The 25,640-nt window shown below is 41.8% G+C and overlaps 1 protein-coding gene across 1 annotated transcript in view; it reads left to right on the top strand.

Annotated features, from left to right (window-relative positions):
• The first annotated feature begins 9,211 nt into the window (after nt 1-9,211).
• Nucleotides 9,212-25,640, top strand: part of LOC144889077 (semaphorin-3B-like) — an 89,553-nt gene continuing 73,124 nt past the window's right edge. The window contains exons 1-3 of the mRNA XM_078768905.1: nt 9,212-9,350; nt 9,419-9,579; nt 10,379-10,441. Of these exons, the coding sequence (XP_078625031.1) occupies nt 9,212-9,350; nt 9,419-9,579; nt 10,379-10,441 (363 nt within the window). The remainder of the gene's footprint in view (nt 9,351-9,418; nt 9,580-10,378; nt 10,442-25,640) is intronic.

Genomic DNA, 25,640 nt, shown 5'->3' on the forward strand with positions numbered 1-25,640 from the left:
GGAGAATATTGAGAAATTTGGAGGAGTATAACAGCTTGCAGCCGAGACCACAGTATGGGAACACAAGCTGGATTTCGACAGTAAAAGAGAACATGCCATCACAAGGCATAAAGTCACACAAAGTATATAATCCTTAAAAGGCATAACAGGCAAAGTAATGTAACATATATCCTTTAAAGGATATAACAGGGTTTCAAAGGATATAAAGGATAAAGCAATTTAAGCAAAACAAACATATAATTGGTTATATTTGTTAATTGCTCAAACATCATAAAGCCAAAGGGGGAGGGGGATCTCAAGGCCCCACATATATATATATATATATATATGTATATATATATATATATATATATATATATATATATATATATATATATATATATATATATATATATATATATATATATATATATATACAGACATGGCATTTAATATACAGACTTGGCAATATTTTTTTGGTGGGGGTGAACTTACTTTTCAAGATGACTTAGAACCAAAAGTTCATTGGAATTATGTTGAAATTATTCTAGATTTTGTCAATGTGACCTTTAAAAGAAACAAAAACCACATTTGACATTTCGAAGCAAATAAATTGATCCTTGAAAGTGATGTAAACTGATATCGAACTCAATTCACGGACAGTACTGTGTTAAACCTCTGTGCGTTTTCCAGAAGTATTTCTTTTTTTTGCACATTAGCCAATTTTTTTTAAACAAAAACAAAAGTTAAATTACGACTGGGATTACGGACAGTAAAATTACAGTTCAGTACTTCGTGTAACCCCCACCAGCATTCAGGAGAGCACGTACACGTTGAGGCATGCTGTTCATGAGATTTGCCAAGCTTTGGACAGGAATCGCTTGCCATACAGTGACAATAGCCTGCTGCAATTCACGCACAGAGGCAGGCTGCTGGTCCAAGTTGTCGATTTGACGCGTTAATTCTGCCCACAAGTTCTATATCGGATTCATAGCCGGGGACATGGCAGGCCACTCCATATGCTCTACATCACGGTCAGCAAGAAAGTGTTGGATCATGCAAGCATGATGAGGCCGTGCATTGTCATCTTGGGAGACAAAGTTTCCTTGAACGGCTGCACGAGCAAATGCAAGCAATGTTTCTTCCAGAATGGCCCTGTACTTGAACTGGTTCAGGTTTCCATTCAGAACAACCAGGTCAGTTTTGCCCCCTGTATGAAAAGCAGCCCAAACGGTGACCCCACCACCTCCAGCTTGGACCTTTGGCACTATACAATCTTTGTTTTAGGCTTCATGCACTTGTCTGCACACTCGGACATGGCCATCTTGATGATAGACCAGAAATCTAGACTCGTCACTGAAGATCACGTGATTCCAGTGTCCTGGCTACCATTGACGGTGCTCTCTGGCCCACTGCAATCAGCGCTGACAGTGTTGTCTGGTCAGGCGTGGCTTTCTCAGGGGACCCCTGGCACGATAGCCTGCTTGAACCAGTCATTGGTTGACTAGCCTTCTGGATACAGGCACATTTGTCAGTTGCTGCCCCTCAGCCCGAAGCTGATTAGCTGACTTGGAACGGCCATTGCGGACTAACCGGTGCAGCTGGCGATGATCCCTCCTTGTGGTACTGCGGCGACGTCCTGGCCTCAGTATTGGAGTAGGGACACCCCTCTGAGCATTTTGTTTCAGGATCTTTAACACCTGACCTTGAGTGATGCCATACTGCCGAGCAATAGCACGCTATTTCATGCCGGAATTTCGTAAAGCCACAACTCCATGACAAACAGCATTGTTGAGTTGACGGACCATCTCCAGAGGAAGCGGCAATAACTTTTGTGGACGTGCAGCAGTTGTTTTCCACTAATACAGAATGCAACAACCCTTATATACCCGATTGTGAAGCCAATTGTCAAATGTACCTGTCCGTACATTTTGTCACGCCACCTGTGATATAATCCTGTTATTGACTTCTTGCTGCGACAGACAATCAGTGACATGGTTCTTTTAATAAAGAAATCACCGAAGCGAAAAAAAAACTCACCAGATTGATATATTGAGTTCAGAAAGTAAACCCAATTCATGAAAAATATATATTCCATATTAAATGCCAAGTCTGTATATATATGAATTCATTTATTCATTTATTGTTCAGTGTTCGCTTTTTCATAAAAGCATCTTGCTCACGTGATCTTGCTTTGGTCTGGCGCGACCGATAAATTATTTTCACCTGGTGATTAAAATCAATAAATTACAATACAGTACTGTGCAGAACGGATTTTGAATTCGAAACCGCTCATCATTCATGCCAGCTAAACCGACTTCTTTTTTCCACCAGCTACACTAGCTTCAGTTTTCCGCCAGCTACACCGACTTCATTTAAGCCAGGTACACCGATTTTAGTACGTACCTGCCAGTCGGACCTACGTACCTGGTCCAGTCAACTAGAAGTCTAGACTATATAGCCTACAGTAGGTAAGTCCTGCATTCTATCCCAATCTATCCATTCAATAAAATTAATTTGAATTTTAATTCTAAGCCCAAGATCAAACAACCTAGCCTAGCTAGGCCTAGGCCTACAGATGTTTGCGAGGGCTGCGTACTCGATCGACTGACCATTTTCGACGAAGCTCTCACTCTACGCAATACGTATTCATATTAAGTTTGTTATTGAAAGCTGTATGTATTAGACCCTGCACATTATTATACAGCCCCAGGGTTGGCTTGGAGTGCAATGTTAAAAATGACAAAACAGGCTTTGAATTTAATCGGTGATGTAGATATGCTCTTGATGATAGAGAAGGTTAAAAGAGGAGGAATATCTCAAATATGTTCAAAGAGATGTGCTAAAGCAAACAACAAATATCTTCCTTGTTATGATGCAACAAAAGATAGTTCTTACTTGATGTATTATGATGCTAACAATTTGTATAGATGGGCTTGGTCTCAGGCTTTACCTTATGGAAAACTTAAATAGGTAAAAGAAAAGAATTATGAAAAAGTTCTACAAGATATTGTTATATCAAGTCAAAGTGAATTGGATAAATCAAAGGTAGGATATTATTTTGAGGTTGATTTAAAATACCCAGAAGAACTATATAATAAACATATAGACTTTCCATATGCCCCTGATAAGATGAAAACAAAGAACGAATGGTTTGGTGATTATCAATAATCATTTTTTACTAAAGGAAAGCCGACAGAGAAACTACTTACTACAAAATATGATAAAGAAAATTATGTTCTACATCAAAGGAATTTGAGACAATATTTGGCTCCTGGTTTGAGAGTTAAGAAGATTCATAGAGTTTTAAAGTTTAAACAAAGTCATTGGTTGAAAACATATATTGACTTTAATATAAAGAGAAGAACAGAGGCAAAGACAGATTTTGAGAAGGACTTTTATAAATTGATGAACAATGCTGTGTTTGGAAAGTAAATGGAAAATGTTAGGAATAGACAGAACATAAGACTTGCTCCATCTTAGAAACAAGCAACAGGGGTAGATCCAGGAATTTCAGGATGGGGGGGGGGGGGGGGGTTGCATGAGACAAAAGCGATGGGGGGGAGTGAAGGGGGGTGTGGGGGTCATCCCCCAGGAAATTTTGAAAAATTGATCATCAGAAACGGCATTTCGTGTGTTCTTGGAAGTTTCTGCAGTTCCTTGTGTTTTTCCCTGGTCCAACAGTTCAGCAGATTCGCGATGACTAATGGTCAGATAGAGGAACTGGTGAAACGACTTGCCCAGCTGTTCCTTCTGCTATAAGTTGATGAATTTTGTGTGTGTGTGTGTGTGTGTGTGTGTGTGTGTGTGTGTGTGTGTGTGTGTGTGTGTGTGTGTGTGTGTGTGTGTGTGTGTGTGTGTGTGTGTGTGTGTGTGTGTGTGTGTGTGTGTGTGTGTGTGTGTGTGTGTGTGTGTGTGTGTGTGTGTGTGTGTGTGTGTGTGTGTGTGTGTGTGTGTGTGTGTGTGTGTGGTGTGTGCATGCGTGCAGAATGTTTTTTGTGTAGTTCTGCTGGAGCTTTCTGATATGGAATTTCTGATTTGTGTAGTTCTCGCAAAATGATTGTTATGATCTCCTGAGTTAATTAGGCTCATTAACTACAAAAAATCCACAAGAATTCCCATGTTTCTAAACGCACGCCATGTTAAGGTGTATAGAGCAGCTTAATAGGTGCTGGTCAAAGCCCGGCACCGCCATGCGCCTCAGTTGTGAAGCTCAAGCCAGGGGATTCTCCCCACAAAAGCGATCTGATAGGACAGCGGATTGTGAATTATTTTACGAATCGTAAATTATGCGATTTTGGAATAGACGGCGCTGTGTTTCTGAATGAAAATGTCACACACATCATGTGGGGATATGATGAAGTCATGGTGTATGTTCATGAGGGCCAGCGATGCCATTCAACTTTCTCCCATGGAATTTCTTAGGTAGGTCTTCAGACGACGCAGGCAAGAAAATGAGCGTTCGGCCTCACAGAAGCCCACAGGGAGGGTGTATCCAATATGGAGTAGGACTTTGATGGGTGGAAATTCGTCTCCATCTACTGCGCAGAAACAATCCATGAATGTGCTTGGAAGCGTGTTGTTGGGCTTCCTTCTCCAAAACACCTGCCAGTCTCTAAGCTCATTTATCAGTCCTGCTGGATGTTCCATGTCGTTTTCCCAACGCAATAGCTTCTGATGCCGGGCTGGAATGTCGCAGGTATCGGCGATTATTGCAGATGGCATCAGCAGAAACAGATCACTACCTTCCCGATTTTCAGCACAGAATCGGGTGTCCATTTCCTGGCTGAGGTGGTCGAGAAATGGAATGGACATGTTTCTGAGGTAGAAGAGCAAGGGAGTATTGACAGCAGTGTTTGGACAATGGATTTGTCGTTTTACAACCCTCGCATTGTGACATCACCTCCTAAAGATTCTATCATGGCCTTAGCGTGATCGAACCAAAGAGAGATTTCAGTTTCAGCATTTGACCGGAGTTGAGTGAGCGCGTCCTTCTTGTCGTCAATCATAGAGTATGCCTCCAGCACATCCATGCCGTTGTGTTGCAAAGGGGAGGGGGAGGGTGCGCACCCCCTGCACCCCCACCCCTGGATCCACCACTGAGCATCTAAATTAATTAATAGACCCAGTTTTCAAAGAGCAGAGGTGTTTTCAGAGACATTTTGTGCTATTCATCTATCTATAATTCCAGTAATCTCTGTCTGTCTGTCTGTACGTCTGTACGTTTGTTTGTTTGTCTGTGACCGCTGTTTCTCGACAACTACCGGTCCGATATACTTGAAACTTGCCAGGTATATTGCTGGGGACCCGAGGATGTGCCTTTTCAAGGTTTCATATTAATCGGACAATTACTTACCGAGCTATGTCCAAAAAACGATTCAACCAATCAGAGAGCAGCGAACGATCGCGTGTGCCGAACGTGGCGGGCACACTCTGCCTCGGATGGCACATTTGAGAGCGTATTCATTTATTTCACGTTTGCAAACTATGTTGGCGTTAAACTATGTTTTACAACTAATAAAAACGAATTTGCGATTCATTCGCTTTCCTGCGCGTTTGTGTACGCGATGGCGATTTCTTTACCAAACTCCGGAAGCCGTTCGCTTTGGACCGAACCATTGCATGTAAATAGAGGGGGGGGATTGTCACCACTCGCAAGCCGTTCGCTTTGGACCAAACCATTTCATGTAAATAGAGGGGGGGGATATAATTTTAGATATATATATATAGTACGGGCATGCCCTAGTATGATTAAAGAGAGTATTGAAATGGATAAGCCTATTTATATAGGACAACAATTCTTGACTTGTCAAAATTATTAATGTATTAATGTAAAAATGAAACTACGACAACAACTTAAATAGGAGATATGTGGATGATATTAATTTACTTTATATGGATACAGACAGTTTTATTTTGAAAGTCAATATGGAAGATATTTATAAGGATAAGATACAGCATCTCAGGATGTTAATACTGTACTTATGATACAAGCAATTATAACCAAAACAACAAGTTGTTTTCTACAAAGAATAAAAAGGTTATTGGAATTTTGATGAGAAGAGGTTTATTTTAGATAATGCAATTGATAGAATGCCTTATGGATATGTGTTCAGCAATAAGATAAGTATAAGTGTTTAGCAATAAGATAAGTATAAGTGTTAAGTAATGAGATAAGTATAAGTGTTAAGCAATAAGATAAGTATAAGTGTTAAGCAATAAGATAAGTATAAGTGTTTAGCAATAAGATAAGTATAAGTGTTAAGCAATAAGATAAGTATAAGTGTTTAGCAATAACATAAGTATAAGTGTTAAGCAATAACATAAGCATAAGTGTTTAGCAATAAGATAAGTATAAGTGTTTAGCAATAAGATAAGCATAAGTGTTTAGCAATAAGATAAGTACAAGTGTTTAGCAATAAGATAAGTATAAGTGTTTAGCAATAAGATAAGTATAAGTGTTTAGCAATAACATAAGTATAAGTGTTTAGCAATAAGATAAGTATAAGTGTTTAGCAATAACATAAGTATAAGTGTTTAGCAATAAGATAAGTATAAGTGTTTAGCAATAAGATAAGTATAAGTGTTTAGCAATAAGATAAGTATAAGTGTTTAGCAATAAGATAAGTATAAGTGTTTAGCAATAACATAAGTATAAGTGTTTAGCAATAAGATAAGTATAAGTGTTAAGCAATAAGATAAGTATAAGTGTTTAGCAATAAGATAAGTATAAGTGTTTAGCAATAAGATAAGTATAAGTGTTTAGCAATATAATAAGTATAAGTGTTTAGCAATAAGATAAGTATATGTGTTAAGCAATAAGATAAGTATAAGTGTTTAGCAATAAGATAAGTATAAGTGTTAAGTAATAAGATAAGTACAAGTGTTTATCAATAAGATAAGTATAAGTGTTTAGCAATAAGATAAGTATAAGTGTTTAGCAATAAGATAAGTATAAGTGTTAAGCAATAAGATAAGTATAAGTGTTTAGCAATAAGATAAGTATAAGTGTTAAGCAATAAGATAAGTATAAGTGTTTAGCAATAAGATAAGTATAAGTGTTAAGCAATAAGATAAGTATAAGTGTTTAGCAATAAGATAAGTATAAGTGTTAAGTAATAAGATAAGTATAAGTGTTTAGCAATAAGATAAGTACAAGTGTTTAGCAATAACATAAGTATAAGTGTTAAGTAATAAGATAAGTATAAGTGTTAAGCAATAACATAAGTATAAGTGTTAAGTAATAAGATAAGTATAAGTGTTTAGCAATAAGATAAGTATAAGTGTTTAGCAATAAGATAAGTTTAAGTGTTTAGCAATAAGATAAGTATAAGTGTTTAGCAATAAGATAAGTATAAGTGTTAAGCAATAAGATAAGTACAAGTGTTAAGCAATAAGATAAGTATAAGTGTTGAGCAATAAGATAAGTATAAGTGTTAAGCAATAAGATAAGTATAAGTGTTAAGCAATAAGATAAGTATAAGTGTTTAGCAATAAGATAAGTATAAGTGTTAAGTAATGAGATAAGTATAAGTGTTTAGCAATAAGATAAGTATAAGTGTTTAGCAATAAGATAAGTATAAGTGTTTAGCAATAAGATAAGTATAAGTGTTAAGTAATAAGATAAGTATTAGTGTTTAGCAATAAGATAAGTATAAGTGTTTAGCAATAAGATAAGTATAAGTGTTTAGCAATAAGATAAGTATAAGTGTTAAGTAATAAGATAAGTATAAGTGTTTAGCAATAAGATAAGTATAAGTGTTTAGCAATAAGATAAGTATAAGTGTTAAGTAATAAGATAAGTATTAGTGTTTAGCAATAAGATAAGTATAAGTGTTTAGCAATAAGATAAGTATAAGTGTTAAGCATTAAGATAAGTATAAGTGTTAAGTAATGAGATAAGTATAAGTGTTTAGCAATAAGATAAGTATAAGTGTTTAGCAATAAGATAAGTATAAGTGTTTAGCAATAAGATAAGTATAAGTGTTAAGTAATAAGATAAGTATTAGTGTTTAGCAATAAGATAAGTACAAGTGTTTAGCAATAACATAAGTATAAGTGTTAAGTAATAAGATAAGTATAAGTGTTAAGCAATAACATAAGTATAAGTGTTAAGTAATAAGATAAGTATAAGTGTTTAGCAATAAGATAAGTATAAGTGTTTAGCAATAAGATAAGTATAAGTGTTTAGCAATAAGATAAGTATAAGTGTTTAGCAATAAGATAAGTATAAGTGTTGAGCAATAAGATAAGTATAAGTGTTAAGCAATAAGATAAGTATAAGTGTTAAGCAATAAGATAAGTATAAGTGTTGAGCAATAAGATAAGTATAAGTGTTAAGCAATAAGATAAGTATAAGTGTTAAGCAATAAGATAAGTACAAGTGTTAAGCATTAAGATAAGTATAAGTGTTAAGTAATGAGATAAGTATAAGTGTTTAGCAATAAGATAAGTATAAGTGTTTAGCAATAAGATAAGTATAAGTGTTTAGCAATAAGATAAGTATAAGTGTTTCGCAATAAGATAAGTATAAGTGTTAAGCATTAAGATAAGTATAAGTGTTAAGTAATGAGATAAGTATAAGTGTTTAGCAATAAGATAAGTATAAGTGTTTAGCAATAAGACAAGTATAAGTGTTTAGCAATAAGATAAGTATAAGTGTTTAGCAATAAGATAAGTATAAGTGTTTAGCAATAAGATAAGTATAAGTGTTAAGCAATAAGATAAGTACAAGTGTTAAGCATTAAGATAAGTACAAGTGTTAAGCATTAAGATAAGTATAAGTGTTAAGTAATGAGATAAGTATAAGTGTTATCAATAAGATAAGTACAAGTGTTAAGCATTAAGATAAGTAAAAGTGTTGAGCAATAAGATAAGTATAAGTGTTAAGTAATGAGATAAGTATAAGTGTTAAGTAATGACATAAGTATCAGTGTTGAGATAAATATAAGAGTTAAGATAAACATAAGTGACAAGATTTAAAAAGGGGGTGTTTAACGGTCTTCTGCCACCTTTTTTACTGATATATGAATGAAAGAACCAAGCAATAACCACCCCAAAGAGTGGAGAAAAACGCAGCCTTGGTATTTAAATGGAACGTATAACGAATGTGAAAAATATCAAATAATTATTGGTGGAAGGAAAAGAGATTGCCTTCAGTTGAATTAGCCTTCCAAGAGGCAAAGTCAAGTTGTTTAAAACAGTGAGGCTGAAAAAACATGATGATTTAGTTATGTGGCTTTCACAAGTTGTGACATTCACTAGTCATGTGGCCTTCACGTTTTCCAGCTTTTCCCTGGACACCGATTTGTTTTATCCAGCATTAATACACAATGCATTTCAGTACAAATATAAGAGCCAAAGGAGAGCACGTAAATGTAAATGTCAAAGACTTCATTTTGAATAATCTATGATCCCTGCCTGTGTTGGCTCTTCACAGAGGTGCAGCGTTTAGATGGTGTGCATCACTTCGGGTCACGATTCAGCACGGCCAACTTCCATCCTTTCCTGCTGGACTTGGAGCGTGGAAGGCTTTACGTGGGTGCGAGAGACTACCTATTCGCCCTGAACCTTCAGAACATCAGCAGGAATCCATGGAAGGTGCGCTAAAGCAATGGATGCTCCTATGTTCGGACCCACTAAAGAAACTTAGTCGTGTAAAAGTAAGGTGTGCCACTACAAATAAGGAGTGTAAAGTGTAAAGTAAGGAGTAAACTAGAGCGAAGTGAAGTCGATGGTGTGCCACTACAAATCTCCACATTTTTACGTAACGCAAAGGTGAAAGATTGCGAAAAGTTCAACCAGGAATGACCAAACATCAAATTTTGAGTTTCAAAGTATCTCCTGTTTTAACCCCTGACAGCCCAAGTCCCCACCCCTTGAGGTAGGAACTTGGGGGGGGGGGGGGGGGAATCGAAAAATCGTTACATATTCCATGCATTCCCATATGTGGATTGCATCTATAAAGTTTCATTAAAAAGTGTTTCAAATTGTGCCGATAATTGCATTTTTTTGGTATTTGACCTTTTGACCTCACTACAGGGTCCCAGGGGCAGGGCCAAAAATAATACTGCTCTCACACCTTCTTACCATGTGATGATCATAACTACCAAATTTGGCGACTTTCTGCACAACCGTTTAGGAGGAGATAGCGTGACGGACGGACGGCGTGACGGACAGACATTCATACACATTGACAGGCAGAGCTGATTACAATATCCCCCTGTTTTTAAAAAAGCATGGGGATCATAATGGATGTTCAAAATGAATTGGTAAAGCAACAGAAAGCTGGAACATTTTTATCAAATCAATTCATCTTCCCCATTATTTTCAGTCTTGATGCCAAGAAAGTGTTGCACTCTCCTTACTCACCTTCTTTCAATCCCTCCTCAATCCATAGATTTTTTGGCCAGCAGCTAGTGAGTGGAAAGAAGAGTGCCAGGCAGCTGGAAAAAATTCAAAGGTGAGAAACCATGATCACCAAAGGGATTTCCCATGAATCCATGATACTAAACGCATATTTCATAAAATCATGTAGATACTGTATGTGTATATGTGTATATTATTTATTTAGGCGTTGCGCAGAGATGGCACCTGGTGCCTTGGCCCAACAAAACCTCCTCCCCTGAATCGAGATGCCGGACGGACCCAACCTACAGGAGACCAAACACCCGTATGCATTGCTCGGCTTTGCGGAGCTCGGCTTTGCGAAATTGACTGATTGCTTGTATTGGCCTATTAACACAATATTAACACAATCTAATTCAATCACAATCTAATTCAAATCTTCACAATCTAATTATATTAACACAATATAACATCACAATAACAATATATATATACAGTGCATTCAGAAAGTATTCAGACCCCTTCACTTTTTTCACATTTTGTTATGTTACAGCCTCATGCTGAAATCGTTTAAATTCATTTTTTCCCTCATCAATCTACACTCAATACCCCATAATGACAAAGAGAAAACAGGATTTTAGAAAGTTTTGCAAATTTATTAAAAATAAAAAACTGAAATGTCACATTGACATAAGTATTCAGACCCTTAACTCAATACTTAGTTGAAGCACCATTGGCAGCGATTACAGCCTCGAGTCTTCTTGGGTATGATGTGACAAGCTTTGCACACCTGGATTTGGGGATTTTCTAACATTCTTCTCTGCAGATCCTCTCAAGCTCTGTCAGGTTGGATGGGGACCTTCGGTGGACAGCCATTTTCAGGTCTCTCCAGAGATGTTTGATTGGGTTCAAGTCAGGGCTTTGGTTGGGCCACTCAAGGACCTTCACAGAGTTGTCCCTAAGCCACTCCTGCGTTGTCTTGGCTGTGTGCATTGGGTCATTGTCCTGTTGGAAGGTGAACCTTCGGCCCAGTCTGAGGTCCTGAGCGCTCTGTTTCAGGTTTTCATTAAGGATATCTTTGTACTTTGCTCCGTTCATTGTTTCCTCAGCCCTGACCAGTCCCCCAGTCCCTGCTGCTGAAAAACACCCCCACAGCATGATGCTGCTACCACCATGCTTCACCGTTGGGATGGTATTGGGCAGGTAATGGGTGGTGCCTGGTTTCCTCCAGACATGATGCTTAGAATTGAGGCCAAACAGTTCAATCTTGGTTTCATCAGACCACAGAATCTTGTTTCTCACAGTCTGAAGTCCTTTCGGTGCTTTTTTTGCAAACTCCAAACGGGCTTTCATGTGTCTTTCACTGAGGAGAGGCTCTCTCTGGAGTCCCTGGAGGAGAGTCTGGGCACTCTGCCATAAAGCCCAGATCGGTGGATTGTTGCAGTTTTGATTGTCCTTCTGGAAGTTTCCCCATCTCCACACAGGATCACTGGAGCTCTGCCAGAGTGACCATCGGGTTCTTGGTCACCTCTATTAGCAAGGCCCTTCTTCCCTGATTGCTCAGTTTGGCCAGGCGACCAGCTCTAGGAAGAGTCCGGGTTCCAAACTTATTCCATTTAAGAATTATGGAGGCCACTGTGCTCTTGGGAAACTTCAATGCAACGGAAATTTTTTGTAGGCTTCCCCAGATCTGTGCCTCAACACAATCCTGTCTCTGAGCTCTGCAGGCAGTTCCTTTGACCTCATGGCTTGGTTTTTGCTCTGATATGCATTGTCAGCTGTGAGACCTTATATAGACAGGTGTGTGCCTGTCCAAATCATGTCCAATCAATTGAATTTACCACAGGTGGACTCCAATCAAGGTGTAGAAACATCTCAAAGATGATCAAGAGAAATGGGAGGCACCTGAGCTAAATTTCAAGTGTCACAGCAAAGGATCTGAATACTGTCGAGCGATCCCTTCGATTAACACCAGGGCTCGCGAATGACCAAACGGCTTTAATGGAGGTGACGATGAAACACGGATTCGGCTATAAGAGCACGGGAGGAAGAAGCGAAGATGAAGAAGCGGAAGCGCTTACCGATAGCGAACCGATGGCAGCTCCGATCCTGCAGGGGAAAGTAACTCAACGAACACGGGAGGTAAAATGTACAAAGAGAATGATTTATTTCAAACCCAAGACAATGAAATGCGACGGAAGATAAATAATTTTCCTAAATCGGGATCCCACACATTGACTTCCAAATACGAGACAAAGGAATGAATTACATAATATAACTGTCCCGTCGTGTAATGTTCTGTGGGGTGCGGCCTTATCTGTCAGTAGTCTGCAGTGTGTCGTCCGGAATCGTCTAGGCTCCAGTGGCACGAAGAAACCTCTGTCCACCCTGCTCGTGTGCTCCGGTAGGCCCCGAGCGCATGCCGCCAGGTAGGCCCCGGCCTCGTCTGCTCAGCGGCACGCCTAGCTCCCAGCCTGTCTGCCGCACGCAAGGTCTCGCTCGCTCCGAGCACCACGACGAACCATCTAAGAGCTCCGAGCGCCGAGAGATCTCCAAGAGCGAAGCATGAAAGATCCAGGCAAAAAGAAAGAGCAAGCATGATGGGTCCAGCGTAGAGGCAAAAAGAGGGCGAATGGCGATCTCCAACATGAAGGGGTCCAGCGCGAAGAAGAAAATGTCGTCCAGCGAGTTATTTTGTCACCTCGCGTGTGACGTCAATTCTGGCGCATTCCGAATCAGAGCCTCGTCTTTCGACATCTCGAATGTTCTGACTGCGCTGGTGTCCTCCCATTGGCCAAGTGCCTCCCGCCCTGTGGTGTTGCTCGCCCCTCCCCCTGGCCAATCAACAGTCCTCCTGGGCGTGGCTCCCAGCCTTGCTCGATGCTTGGTCGCCCATGGTCGCGCACTGCGCAGCTGCTGTCTGCTTGTCTTCCAAAGTCTTATTGTAAGGGAGGGAAATTATTTAATGTGTGCTCTAAGGGATCTATCTAGTGTCTATGTGAATGCTTTGCCATAAGGGACACAGGTTTGGCGACAGTGGGAACGACAAACAAAGGAATATTAGCCATAATCCCTGTACTAATTAGCATGCCCCGCCCCCCTCGTGGCGGGGACACAGATACAGCTTATACCGACAAAACGGGCTAAACATAGAACTCATTACAGGTAGATTCCCTATCATGACAGTCGAGTACCTACCTATACAGTTCTATCTGGCTCTAGATATTCCTCTACCCAAATTCATAACAATACTTATGTAAATGTTATTTTTCAGTTTTTTATTTTTAATAAATTCGCAAAACTTTCTAGAATCCTGTTTTCTCTTTGTCATTATGGGGTATTGAATGTAGATTGATGAGAGAAAAAATGAATTTAAACGATTTCAGCATAAGGCGGCAACCTAACAAAATCTGAAAAAAGTGAAGGGGTCTGAATACTTTATGAATGCACTGTATGTATGTGTATATATATGTATATATATATATATATATATATATATATATATATATATATATATATATATATGTATATATATATATATATATATGTATATATATATGTATATATATATATATATATATGTATATATATATGTATATATATATATATATATATGTATATATATATGTATATATATATATATATATATGTATATATATATGTATATATATGTATATATATATATATATATATATCAGTCACTATGCGATTTCATACCATCAGTGGTGAACCGCCATTAAGGTATCCCATCCAGCTATGCTGTACCTTAATGGGAGCGATAAGTGCCATCTGCCACATGGCACATTACCTCTGGTATCCACTCATTATATGGAATCCCCTGGATGCAGCCAGGAGCAAACCAATCCAAATATATGTGCAGTTCTCCAGCTTTCAATGAGCGCAAGTAATGACGTCACTGCCATGTACATACGCTCTGCCTGTCAAGCTCTCAAGAGAACCCTCTGACAGAGCAGAATTTTGATCTTAGTTCAGATACTGTCATAAGTGTATGTAAAACCCACAGTTACCGACCTGGTTTCGCCCTTTTGGGGCTCATCAGGGCAACGCAGTGAGTACTGCATACACTTATGACTCTGAAAACCTTTCGGTTATATACCAGTCACTATGCGATTTCATACCATCAGTGGTGAACCGCCATTAAGGTATCCCATCCAGCTATGCTGTACCTTAATGGGAGCGATAAGTGCCATCTGCCACATGGCACATTACCTCTGGTATCCACTCATTATATGGAATCCCCTGGATGCAGCCAGGAGCAAACCAATCCAAATATATGTGCAGTTCTCCAGCTTTCAATGAGCGCAAGTAATGACGTCACTGCCATGTACATACGCTCTGCCTGTCAAGCTCTCAAGAGAACCCTCTGACAGAGCAGAATTTTGATCTTAGTTCAGATACTGTCATAAGTGTATGTAAAACCCACAGTTACCGACCTGGTTTCGCCCTTTTGGGGCTCATCAGGGCAATGCAGTGAGTACTGCATACACTTATGACTCTGAAAACCTTTCGGTTATATACCAGTCACTATGCGATTTCATACCATCAGTGGTGAACCGCCATTAAGGTATCCCATCCAGCTATGCTGTACCTTAATGGGAGCGATAAGTGCCATCTGCCACATGGCACATTACCTCTGGTATCCACTCATTATATGGAATCCCCTGGATGCAGCCAGGAGCAAACCAATCCAAATATATGTGCAGTTCTCCAGCTTTCAATGAGCGCAAGTAATGACGTCACTGCCATGTACATACGCTCTGCCTGTCAAGCTCTCAAGAGAACCCTCTGACAGAGCAGAATTTTGATCTTACTTCAGATACTGTCATAAGTGTATGTAAAACCCACAGTTACCGACCTGGTTTCGCCCTTTTGGGGCTCATCAGGGCAACGCAGTGAGTACTGCATACACTTATGACTCTGAAAACCTTTCGGTTATATACCAGTCACTATGCGATTTCATACCATCAGTGGTGAACCGCCATTAAGGTATCCCATCCAGCTATGCTGTACCTTAATGGGAGCGATAAGTGCCATCTGCCACATGGCACATTACCTCTGGTATCCACTCATTATATGGAATCCCCTGGATGCAGCCAGGAGCAAACCAATCCAAATATATGTGCAGTTCTCCAGCTTTCAATGAGCGCAAGTAATGACGTCACTGCCATGTACATACGCTCTGCCTGTCAAGCTCTCAAGAGAACCCTCTGACAGAGCAGAATTTTGATCTTAGTTCAGATACTGTCATAAGTGTATGTAAAACCCACAGTTACCGACCTGGTTTCGCCCTTTTGGGGCTCATCAGGGCAACGCAGTGAGTACTGCATACACTTATGACTCTGAAAACCTTTCGGTTATATACCAGTCACTATGCGATTTCATACCATCAGTGGTGAACCGCCATTAAGGTATCCCATCCAGCTATGCTGTACCTTAATGGGAGCGATAAGTGCCATCTGCCACATGGCACATTACCTCTGGTATCCACTCATTATATGGAATCCCCTGGATGCAGCCAGGAGCAAACCAATCCAAATATATGTGCAGTTCTCCAGCTTTCAAATATATATATATATATTAGGGTGGTGCTCAAAATAATTGTTTTTAAATATTTACTGGGACATGGCTTTATGTTGTTCCTTTTGTTCCAACATGAAAAGACACCAAATATGAAAGCAATCTGATTTTATTTAGGGGTGCCACATCAGCCTTCAAACTAAAGGTGTCTACAAAACTTTTCTATATATGGATCGAAAGCAAAACCAGAAGTTTGTTTGATGAAAATCCACCCTCCACTCACTTTCTTTGTATTCTAGCAAACACAAGTTACAATAGCTGCACAAATAGCACTATATTGCTATGAAAACTCAAATTCAATGATGACAATCCAAATGTTCAGTTCATAAAATGAAGAGACACCATATCACATAATACTAAAAAACCCAAATATAATGAGAAATGTAACTCCTATTTCTGGGCCTGTTTCACCACTGTTGCTTTCTTGGCATCGGGGTACATCTTCCTGTGAGCAGCAACAACTTGGAGCAGAGCTTGCTTTTGCTCTTCATCCTTTGTAAGGAGCTTATTGTAGTCTTGTATCAATGCGACACCCCTTTCTGCCCTGTCGTTCACCACGACTAAGCCACTGGCGGCTTTCTTTGCTTCCTGAAAGCTGGTTTCTTGCTCCCATGAACCAGGATCCTTATCCATCCAATCAGTTGGGGTCCCTAGGATGCTGAAGAAATGCTTGGTGTGTTTTGTTATGAGGCCAGCGATTGACAGGGCGGTTCCTCGTTTGATAGCTGGTCTCTTTGGAGAGGGGTTTTCACCGTCATTTTTCAATGCTTCAATCATATTGATCTTGCTTTCTTTGTCAATTCTGGTGTCAAAGAATGCAAATGCCACTAGTACTGGGCTCATGTACCACGTGTGGCGGCCAAGTGCCTTCAAGGCTGCCTGAGCCATCTTCTGATTGATTTGTTCAAACTTTTCCAACTTCTTGAAGAGGTTAATGTCATTCAGGGGAGCCTCAATAGCTTGTGGAGCCCGAAACCAAGCCTGTACATACACAAGGCAGACAAAAATGTTGAAGGCTCGGAGTTCTCTCGCCTCTCGAAGTGTCAAGTGGAACTCTGACCGAAACATGAACACCTGTAGTGAATATAGTGCTTTTGCCATCCATCTGGCTCTGTGCATTGCTCCTGGAGCCATGATCCGGATTCCACGAGGTGGGATTCCTCCCATGTAGATGACAGTCAGTTCTAGGAGTTCACGATAATCATCTCGTGGCTGCTGATCTTTCAAACACACAAGAACGTTTTTGCTTCCAACACAGTGTCTACAGATCCCATTGAAGCCTTCCTCTCTGAGAATTGATCGTGAAGAAACTTCCTGTCCTCGGGGTTGGTGATTATGGCCTCCGAATCTGCATGCCTAAGATCAAACGTCTTCTCCAAGGAGGCCTTGAAGGATGCTTCCTTTTTCTCTTGGGTCGCACCACCCCGCTTTGCACCTTTTTGGAGGCTCCTCCATTCTTCATATAGCCTCTCCAAACGATGGATGCAGTGCTGCTTCGTCGTTGTAGGTAGGTGAGCTTTTTCCCAGAACTTCACAACCTCTTCAATGGTGAGGGTTGCACTCTCCCGGGCAGTGCGATTCTCCTTTTTCAGGTGATGGAAAAACAGGACAAGAGATTGATGCACAGTCGGGAGCTTGGCACCTTTGATGGCATCTCCAGAAGTGGACCCAATGAGATACACATTATCCTGAGCCCGAGTTTTCAATGAAACACTGGTACTAGCACATGCCATATCTGCAAAATAAGCAAGAATGTGGGTAAAATCCTGTTAATTCTTACTCCACAGGATCACTCTCTACAAAAGAGCCACAGTCAATAAGTTAGGCCTACATATTACACACTAAAAAAGCGTACCCCTGACCCCGGGAACCTGTACAAAACATGCATGAAAATTGCCCAGATAGTGATCATAGGAAGTCTCAAAACTGTATGTATAATATATTGTATATATATAATGTATAATGTGTATTTATGTATATTTATTATTTAATGTATATTTACTATATATTTATTTTTAATATTATATTTAATGTATATATATAATTATGTATTTATTTTGTGTATATACAGCCCAAAAAATGGGAATTCCTATTTTTGCATGGGGGAAAATTCATCACTGATGTGGCACCCCTAAATATTATTGGATTCCATTCAAATTTGGTGTGGTTTCCTTTGACACCAAAGGGAACAAACGTAGACCATGTCCCGGAGAAAATCTGCATTTTGCTTTTTTGAAGCCCACCCTAAATTATATATACTAGGGCGTGCCCGTACGTGGGTGCAAAAAAACATGCATGCAAACAACAACAACAAAAAAAAACTTTGAAACCACGTGGCAGTAACGACTACAGAACCCCCCCCTCTATTTACATGAAATGGTTTGGTCCATTCGCAAAGCCAAAGCGAACGGCTTGCGAGTATGGTAGAACGCCCCCCCCCCCCCCCTCTATTTACATGAAATGGTTTGGTCCATTCGCAAAGCCAAAGCGAACGGCTTGCGAGTACGGTGACCATATCTTGGGAACCACTTGTCCGATTAATTTCAAACCTTGAAAAGGCACATCCTCGGGTCCCCAGCAATATACCTGGCAAGTTTCAAGTATATCGGACCCGTGGTTGTCGAGAAACAGCGGTCACAGACAAACACACAGACACACACACATACACACACACATACACACAGAGATTACTGGAATTATAGATAGACTAGGGCGTGCCCGTACGTGGGTGCAAAAAAACATGCGTGCAAACAACAACAACAAAAAAAAACTTTGAAACCACGTGGCAGTAACGACCACAGAACCCCCCCCCTCTATTTACATGAAATGGTTTGGTCCATTCGCAAAGCCAAAGCGAACGGCTTGCGAGTATGGTAGAACCCCCCCCTCTATTTACATGAAATGGTTTGGTCCATTCGCAAAGCCAAAGCGAACGGCTTGCGAGTACGGTGACCATATCTTGGGAACCACTTGTCCGATTAATTTCAAACCTTGAAAAGGCACATCCTCGGGTCCCCAGCAATATACCTGGCAAGTTTCAAGTATATCGGACCCGTGGTTGTCGAGAAACAGCGGTCACAGACAAACACACAAACACACACACATACACACACACATACACACAGAGATTACTGGAATTATAGATAGACTAGGGCGTGCCCGTACGTGGGTGCAAAAAAACATGCGTGCAAACAACAACAACAAAAAAAAACTTTGAAACCACGTGGCAGTAACGACCACAGAACCCCCCCCTCTATTTACATGAAATGGTTTGGTTCATTCGCAAAGCCAAAGCGAACGGCTTGCGAGTACGGTAGAACCCCCCCCTCTATTTACATGAAATGGTTTGGTCCATTCGCAAAGCCAAAGCGAACGGCGAACGGCTAAATCGCCATAGCTCGGTAACTACTTCTCCGATTAATATGAAACCTTGAAAAGGCACATCCTCAGGTCCCCAGCAATATACCTGGCAAGTTTCAAGTATATCGGACCCGTGGTTGTCGAGAAACAGCGGTCACAGACAAACAAACACACAGACACACACACAGACACACACACAGACACACACACAGACACACACACAGACACACACACAGACACACACACACACAGAGATTACTGGAATTATAGATAGATATATATATATATACAGGGTGAGCCAGAAATATGGTAATTTTTGAAATTCGTGTGAAGGAAATAACAAATTGTATTTCAAAATAAATTAATTCATGATGTTGAAGTGCATACCATGCATTTTTATTATTTTAATTTTTTACTGATTTAGTTTTGCAGAAGTGAGCCCAATGACGTGGTTTGACCAAGATGGTGCAACCTCCCACACCGCCAGAGTGTCCATAACTACTGTAAGGGCGCTCTTTCCAAAGCATGTCATTTCCAGAAACGGCGATATTCCATGGCTAGCGAGGTCACCCGATTTGACTGCATGTGATTATTTATTGTGTTCATATCTAAAAGACAAAGTGTATGTTAACCGTCCACAAACTCTTCATGAACTTAAGGAAAACATCAGACTTGAAATCAATGACATTGACGTGGCCATGTTGCAGAACGTCATGAATAATTGGCGTCCAGGATTGGAGGAATGTGTCAAGACGAAATGGTGCGCATCTCCTAGGACCTAGATGTTCTTTTCCACAAATAAATAGCATGTTCTGTCTTTCAATTTCTTGTAAGAATTTGTTCTGAAATGCAACTTTTTATTACCTTTACACGAGTGTTACAAATAACCATATTTCTGGCTCACCCTGTATATCATATGTGTGTATATGTTGACATTTGGCAACAAGATGCTCCAGCAGACAGTGGGGATACCCATGGGTTCAGATCCCAAGATACTCCAGCAGGCAGTGGGGATACCCAAGGGTTCAGATCCCAAGATACTCCAGCAGGCAGTGGGGATACCCAAGGGTTCAGATCCCAAGATACTCCAGCAGACAGTGGGGATACCCAAGGGTTCAGATCCCAAGATACTCCAGCAGGCAGTGGGGATACCCAAGGGTTCAGATCCCAAGATACTCCAGCAGACAGTGGGGATACCCATGGGTTCAGATCCCAAGATACTCCAGCAGGCAGTGGGGATACCCAAGGGTTCAGATCCCAAGATACTCCAGCAGGCAGTGGGGATACCCAAGGGTTCAGATCCCAAGATACTCCAGCAGCCAGTGGGGATACCCAAGGGTTCAGATCCCAAGATACTCTAGCAGCCAGTGTGGATACCCAAGGGTTCAGATCCCAAGATACTCCAGCAGGCAGTGGGGATACCCAAGGGTTCAGATCCCAAGATACTCCAGCAGCCAGTGGGGATACCCAAGGGTTCAGATCCCAAGATACTCCAGCAGACAGTGGGGATACCCAAGGGTTCAGATCCCAAGATACTCCAGCAGCCAGTGGGGATACCCATGGGTTCAGATCCCAAGATACTCTAGCAGACAGTGGGGATACCCAAGGGTTCAGATCCCAAGATACTCCAGTAGCCAGTGGGCATACCCATGGGTTCAGATCCCAAGATACTCCAGCAGGCAGTGGGGATACCCATGGGTTCAGATCCCAAGATAATCCAGCAGCCAGTGGGCATACCCATGGGTTCAGATCCCAAGATACTCCAGCAGCCAGTGGGGATACCCATGGGTTCAGATCCCAAGATACTCTAGCAGACAGTGGGGATACCCATGGGTTCAGATCCCAAGATACTCCAGCAGCCAGTGGGGATACCCATGGGTTCAGATCCCAAGATACAACAGCAGCCAGTGGGCATACCCATGGGTTCAGATCCCAAGATACTCCAGCAGGCAGTGGGGATACCCATGGGTTCAGATCCCAAGATACTCCAGCAGGCAGTGGGGATACCCATTGGTTCAGATCCCAAGATACTCCAGCAGCCAATGGGCATACCCAAGGGTTCAGATCCCAAGATACTCCAGCAGGCAGTGGGGATACCCATGGGTTCAGATCCCAAGATACTCCAGCAGCCAGTGGGGATACCCATGGGTTCAGATCCCAAGATACTCCAGCAGCCAGTGGGCATACCCAAGGGTTCAAATCCCAAGATACAACAGCAGCCAGTGGGCATACCCATGGGTTCAGATCCCAAGATACTCCAGCAGGCAGTGGGGATACCCATTGGTTCAGATCCCAAGATACTCCAGCAGCCAATGGGCATACCCAAGGGTTCAGATCCCAAGATACTCCAGCAGGCAGTGGGGATACCCAAGGGTTCAGATCCCAAGATACTCCAGCAGACAGTGGGGATATCCATGGGTTCAGATCCCAAGATACTCTAGCAGACAGTGGGCATACCCATGGGTTCAGATCCCAAGATACTCCAGCAGACCGTGGGCATACCCATGGGTTCAGATCCGGCCCCTTTCTTTGCAAATTTATTTCTGCACATGTACGAGTTTGATTGGGTCCAGAACATGTGCAGGAATAAATTAACAACTGCACGAAGATGCGGAAACATCTTCAGCTTCATTGACGATTTGTTGGCAATTAATGATGGATTTATATTTGATCAGCTTCATGATGATATTTATCCAAAAGAACTTGAATTAAAAAAGGAAAACCAAACATCCACTTCAGTTTCCTTTTTAGAATTACAAATTGACATCCATAATAATAAATTTCACACCAAATTATTTGATAAACGAGATGCATTTCCATCCACATTGTCCGAATGCCTTTCTTAGACAGCAACATTCCCAAAAAGCTATTTTATGGTTTGGTCACAGGTGAAATAATTAGGACTGTGAGAGCAACCACACACAGCTCTGAACTTATTATTAGATTAATACCATGGGAATGACAACTTAGGTCTCTGTCCTATAGAGGATGCACACCTGGTTATGAATAACCCAATATAAAGTAGGTTATGACACAAAGTTATTGCCTTGCAGCCACCCAAACGGCTAATCCTTGCCATCCCGGAAAGAGGGTGCCCAAGGTGTTATGGGCATCAGCTGCCGAGTCATGGCTTTTCGTCTGCAAACTATGCAAAAATTGCTGTTCACCGAGCAGCTCGCATTGGCGACCTTTTGCACTTTCTGTTGCTACAGGCCGGTGGATTTCTGTATGACCGGAAACTTTTCTGATCGACCTGGAACGGATTCATTTTGGCTCACTTCCAATGTTTTACCAATGCTTGCTGGATACCTGGAAGGCCACCGAGTAATTGACGCTTGCAATGGCCAAATGTTCCCCCAAGAGTCTCTTTTTTACAATCCGTTTCTCCCAGGTATTCCCCATAACAATTCTCCCAGGTATTCCCCATAACAATTCTCCCAGGTATTCCCCATAACAATTCTCCCAGGTATTCCCCAGAACAATGCCTTGATGAAGAAATTCATACAAGGACAAATCAACAAAGTGTGCGATCTCAGGTATTCATCTGGGTCTAGGTGGAGACCTGCTGGGGCAATTGCGACAAGTCTAGGGTTTAGGTCTGTTCGACTCTTAGACCAAATTGTCCGAATTGTGATGAGGAAATTTAGACTGATAAATATTGCCTGGGAAGGTGTCGGTATTGTGGAGGACTTTCGGCTGGCTTTTCCCAAAATCAAGGTTCTCCCCCCTGTTTATTTTAATATTTATCACCTTCCCCCTTACACTTTGTACCTAAAGCTGGGAATCATGACCTCCACAGACAAAGACGAGCAGCACCATCTGTTTCTGGATCAACCCATATAGCAATGTGGTCAGAACGACTAGGTCCCAGGTGTCCATTGGCTCCACTTTGGCCTGTCATGTACACATTACCTATCTATGGTCTATTGGCAGACATACAATGGACATTACCCCATTGGGCCCTCCCTCAAATACCCTGGTACACCATTTTGACAGTTCAGTACAAGTTACTTGTCCCTTCTGTGAACACAAGGAGGACCTCTTTCATGCGTTCGTGCAACACAAAAGATGAAACCCTCTTTTTTTCTTCACTTTCAAACCTTTTTCATAACCTGCCTTTTCCTTTCACCTCACACATGTTTGTGTTGGGGCCTTTTTTGATTAAACAATCGCTCGTGCAGGGATTCTGGTGTTCTCCTCAATTTCCTGGTTGCTGTCGGGCAATATGGTACCATATATATATATATATATATATATATATATATATATATATATATATATATATATATGTATATATATATAGTTGCAGTTTTGTGTTTTTATAATAAAGGTTAATTTCCCCTCCTAGTTTAGTTACACTACAACATGTAGCCTCGTTTAAAGCTCAGTTATTTCATAGCAAATGTAAGCGTAGACCTTTCCTGTGTGTCGTTTTGCATTGAGTAGAATAGTGAGAGTTACGTCCTTTACGATGCCTCGATGCTTTGGGTTTTGGCGCGAAATACCATGAGGCTGGCCTGAACAAGTCGATCAAGGCCAAAGGAAGGCGGAGGAGGAGCCGACGGTAAGAACGAGCCGCCAATCAGGGCTCGAGGGGAGTGGCTTACCACTGCGGCAAGAGGCGGGGTTTGGAACATTCGATGCGGGCCAGGGCGTGGCGATATAACCCTGTGCCCAGAGCCCCCACCTCAGATATGAGCTCGGGTGTGATGCGCCAAGTTATGTGAAGGGACTCGCTGTATTCGGTCCTCCGTTGAGTTATGAGATGCGCGCAGGGCAAGCCCATGAGTTATGAGTGGAGTTGAGCTGGAGTCATATCCCCGAGGAGTGCAGATGAGTTGTGCTGTGTCAGTTACGAGAGTGAAAGCGCTCAGTTGTATTAATCGCGCTGTGAAAGACAGCCATGCCGGGCAAGACGCGAGGATTTTCCCACCTGCCTGCCTGCCTTCGCCGGGATACGTGCAGTGACCGCCAGAGGGCCACGACCGGGTGAGCTGTTCCTGGAGCGACTGAAGCATGCGCATTCGACGAGCGAACATTCTCCATCCATCTGCCTGTGTGTGTAAGTGGGCCCATTGTCTGGGGAAAATAAGTTAAGACTGCTTAAGACTGCCCTGTGTCTCTGCTTCTTCTACCATTGTACATCGTGTAAATAATAATTAAATCTGTTATTCCTTTGATTCGACCGCGTTTCGTCTCTTCCATCATTGACTTAGCATGGTACGAATTAGATCGCTCTGATCGGGTTCCAATAGCAAGGTAACAGCACGGACCACGTGGTACGCCATCCGCTCAGGTGTACTCAATTACGCGTGGTTCATGCGAGACTCGATCCCCGCTTCCGCGGCGGCGTGGGTACTTAGGTACGTGCGAAAATTGTCCCGAGACCCTTTTCCACATCTGCCCGGAAGTGGCGACTCAGTCTCGCGGTTCGAAGACCCAAGGAAAAGAAGGGGCTTAATCTCCCCTTGGTTATGGAACGGGCTTCGCAAAACCGTAACAATATATATATACATATATATATATATATATATATATATATATATATATATATATATATATATATATATATATATATATATATATATATATATTGTTACGGTCCGCGGATTGGATGTTATTTACCGAGCGGAGGTAACCGCGGCCGAACAGTTGTGCCCCGTTTCTTCCCGACCCACCCGATTCACCCAGACGTTGGCCAAATCGCGCTATGCCAAATCAATGATAGAAAGGACACGACGACTGGGAAAGATGAAACGACGCAAGGGGGGTACAGTTCTCAAGACCTCCGGAGGAGGGTATAATTACAGTGGTGGAGAAAAGGGGGTAGATTACAAGGCAGAGTGAGGTAAAGACACAGAAGAGATGGGCACTTAAATACAGTCTTATCTAAACCCAGACAGTCCACGGACAAACGGACAAGGTAGACTCACACGGGGATTGATGGCAGGAATGGACAGGTAGGTCGCTGGCACAAGGTGCACCTTGGCTCGGGGACAGGATAAAGCACGGTTCAAAGATGCAGGGAGGTCTCACAGCGCTCGGAGGTGGTCTTGCTTGCTCCAAGCTCAGCGCGCATCTGACGTCACCTCTCTCTCACTGCGCATGCTCAACGGGGAGTGACACGCCCTCGGCTGGTTGGTTCCGCCCCAACTGGGGCCGGTCCACCGCTTCCATTGGGTGCGGGGGTTACCGGGCTCCACCTTTGACGAGGAGCCGACAGGGAGCCCCTGTTTGGTAACCCGGTCGAGCACATGTCCGATGGCGGCTCGTTGGGAAGGCCTGGTGTCCTCCCACCACTCCTACCAAGCCGGAGTGAGGACGCGCACTCCCTGTGCCCGTTGTTGTTGTTGTTG

The sequence above is a fragment of the Myxine glutinosa genome, unplaced genomic scaffold (genome assembly GCF_964187855.1).
Source record: "Myxine glutinosa unplaced genomic scaffold, kmMyxGlut1.1 SCAFFOLD_686, whole genome shotgun sequence".
Classification (NCBI taxonomy): domain Eukaryota; kingdom Metazoa; phylum Chordata; class Myxini; order Myxiniformes; family Myxinidae; genus Myxine; species Myxine glutinosa.